The sequence below is a fragment of the Ranitomeya imitator genome, chromosome 7 (assembly GCF_032444005.1).
Source record: "Ranitomeya imitator isolate aRanImi1 chromosome 7, aRanImi1.pri, whole genome shotgun sequence".
Taxonomy (NCBI): Eukaryota; Metazoa; Chordata; class Amphibia; order Anura; family Dendrobatidae; genus Ranitomeya; species Ranitomeya imitator.
The window spans coordinates 224,036,591-224,038,866 of NC_091288.1; the positions used below are offsets into that span (position 1 = coordinate 224,036,591).

Below are 2,276 nucleotides of genomic sequence, written 5' to 3' on the forward strand. Positions count from 1 at the left end.
GGTTCCCCCATCACATTGCTATGAATCTGCCAGCTGATGACACTGATGACACCACCGATAATCCACTGCTTAACACAGATTCTCTGCTTGAGTTACCATGAAAAACTAAAGCTCCCTGGACGTCAACGGAATGGAAATCTCTTGCGCATTTGCATGTATCTTAATCAGAGGATTAAAGAATGAAGTGTGATTCCACCCACTGATGTCATGGGGTAGATTATGCAGGAGGTTAATAGGGAGGGATCGTGCGGAAGTTCTGCATATGTCTTCGTTTTGACCCTGTGGCTTGTGAACTTCTTCACCGGCCAATGCTTCCATTAGGATGGGCTTGGACAATTTTTATATTCCACCATTTGTGGAGTCCTTCCTTTTCGTCCTTATGATTGAGATTTGTACTGGCGTATTCACCAATGTCTTTATCGTGGTGGTCAATGTCCATGACTGGCTGAGAGGACAGGCCTTGAACTCCAGTGATCATCTGGTGGTGTCCTTGGCTCTCTCTAATTTTTGCTTCTCTTGTGTCAATGCTGCCACCACAGTGTGCGTCATCTTGTTCTCCAGCATTTTCTTAGTGGATTATGTCTTTTATACCTTGTACAGTATCATGTCCTACAACATCTTCTCCACTTCTTGGCTCTCAGCATGGCTCTGTTTATTCTTTTGCGTAAAAATCATCAGCTTTAAAGATGGCTGTATGGCGTGGCTGAAGGTGAACATCACAACGGTGGTTCCATGGCTGATATTTTTTTCCCAAGTTTTCTCCATTGCCTCCAGTCTCCCGTTAATTTGGACCATCATGACAGTGTTTGCCCCGAATTCCACAGATGGGTTTCAGGCCAATGGGACATTACCAGTGATTGGGTATAAAATTAATGACACTTATAATGCTTTTTCCCTCCTCATTAATTGCTTTATACCGTTCATATTTGTGATGGTGACCACTGGCACTATCATTGCATCGCTCTGTGCACATGCCCGTCATATGAAACAGAACATGGACAACCATGGTCCAAGCTTGAAGGCCCACCAGAACGCTGCCATAACCATGATGTCTCTCCTAATTCTATATCTCATGTTTTATGTGGTAGAAATTGGCCTTGGCTTCCTCTCCATGATGGATCCATTATACTGGGTCTGCTTTTTACTGATTTATTCTTTTCCCACTTTACAGTCCATCATAATTATTAATGGAAACTCTAAGCTGAAGGAGACGTTTCACAAACTGCTAAAGATCTGCAGAAATAAATAGAAATCTGAATAATCTGCCATGTCGGAGTATGCAGCAGCTGCAGGCTTATGCTGGATGACTGTCCTGAGCAGACAGCAGATGATGTGTGAACTGTACTGTATGTTTGCTGATATGTATAGTAGTTCCTCTAGACTGAACTGTCTGACTTCTCAGCTTTATTTGTGTCACACTGGATCCTCCATGTTGGGATCATGCAGATAAAGGGCGATGTATGTCCCAAGGAAAACAGTTAATTCTTCCCGAATGTCCGAGTGCGGATTATTCTGCCGAATGCTGAAATCTGCAACATGTCAGACTAGAGAAAAGTTCACCTCGGCTTTTCATCTTGATCAGGTGTAAATTGTTGCAGTCGGTCTCTGGGTAATCGGCTGTTGTGTTGTGATGGTTTGGTTATGGTGATTCCTTCTTCTCACCATGTCACATACTCTTCTCAGGACAGGCGCTGGACGTCCTCCAGGAGATCCTCTGGGATTGATCCTACACTTCATAGGTTCAAGCTCTTTGTCCTCGTTCCTATTAGGAAATCTCTTGAAATTTTAATTTCTCAGCTCTGATGAATTTTTCCTAAAAAATAGAAGAAGGAAAAGCCTCCAATTGCCCTGGAAAGACGTGCGATGTTCTGGGGTTTCACATTTCTATTTAACACCAACACAGCCTTAACAAAGTCCGAAAATGCACATGGCTTGGTAACTATCAGCCTCTTTCACGCACTGATCTTTCTCACTGCTGTGCGGTCGTACACAATATCTGGACAGTTAGTTTAGGGTTTTATGGATTTCTCTATCTATTGTCCTCTCGCTATCCATATTCACAATAAAATGGCTGCTGCATTCCCTGTCTTGGCTTTTATACTGGCTGTGACTCCGAATTGTCTGTGCTATAACATGTGATCTGATAGTTATAAAGCTTTATGGAGAAGCCCGTCCTCCAGTCACGCTGCGTTTATGTGATACGTCTCTAGCTGATGTAATCTTATGCAACCTGTAAAAGCCTCAGCCATTTTAAATATTTTGCCTGAACAAAACCT

The 2,276-nt window shown here is 42.9% G+C and overlaps 1 protein-coding gene across 1 annotated transcript; it reads left to right on the plus strand.

The window, feature by feature from the left end:
* Window positions 1-322: 322 nt before the first annotated feature.
* On the plus strand, window positions 323-1,249 carry LOC138646238 (taste receptor type 2 member 41-like). The gene has a single exon (XM_069735704.1). It carries the CDS (start codon window positions 323-325, stop codon window positions 1,247-1,249), a length of 927 nt encoding a protein of 308 aa, XP_069591805.1.
* The last annotated feature ends 1,027 nt before the right edge of the window (window positions 1,250-2,276 follow it).

What these genes read in the sequence shown, in the direction of transcription:
- LOC138646238 (XM_069735704.1), top strand. Translation starts at nt 323, where the DNA reads ATGGGCTTGGACAATTTTTATATTCCACCATTTGTGGAGTCCTTCCTT.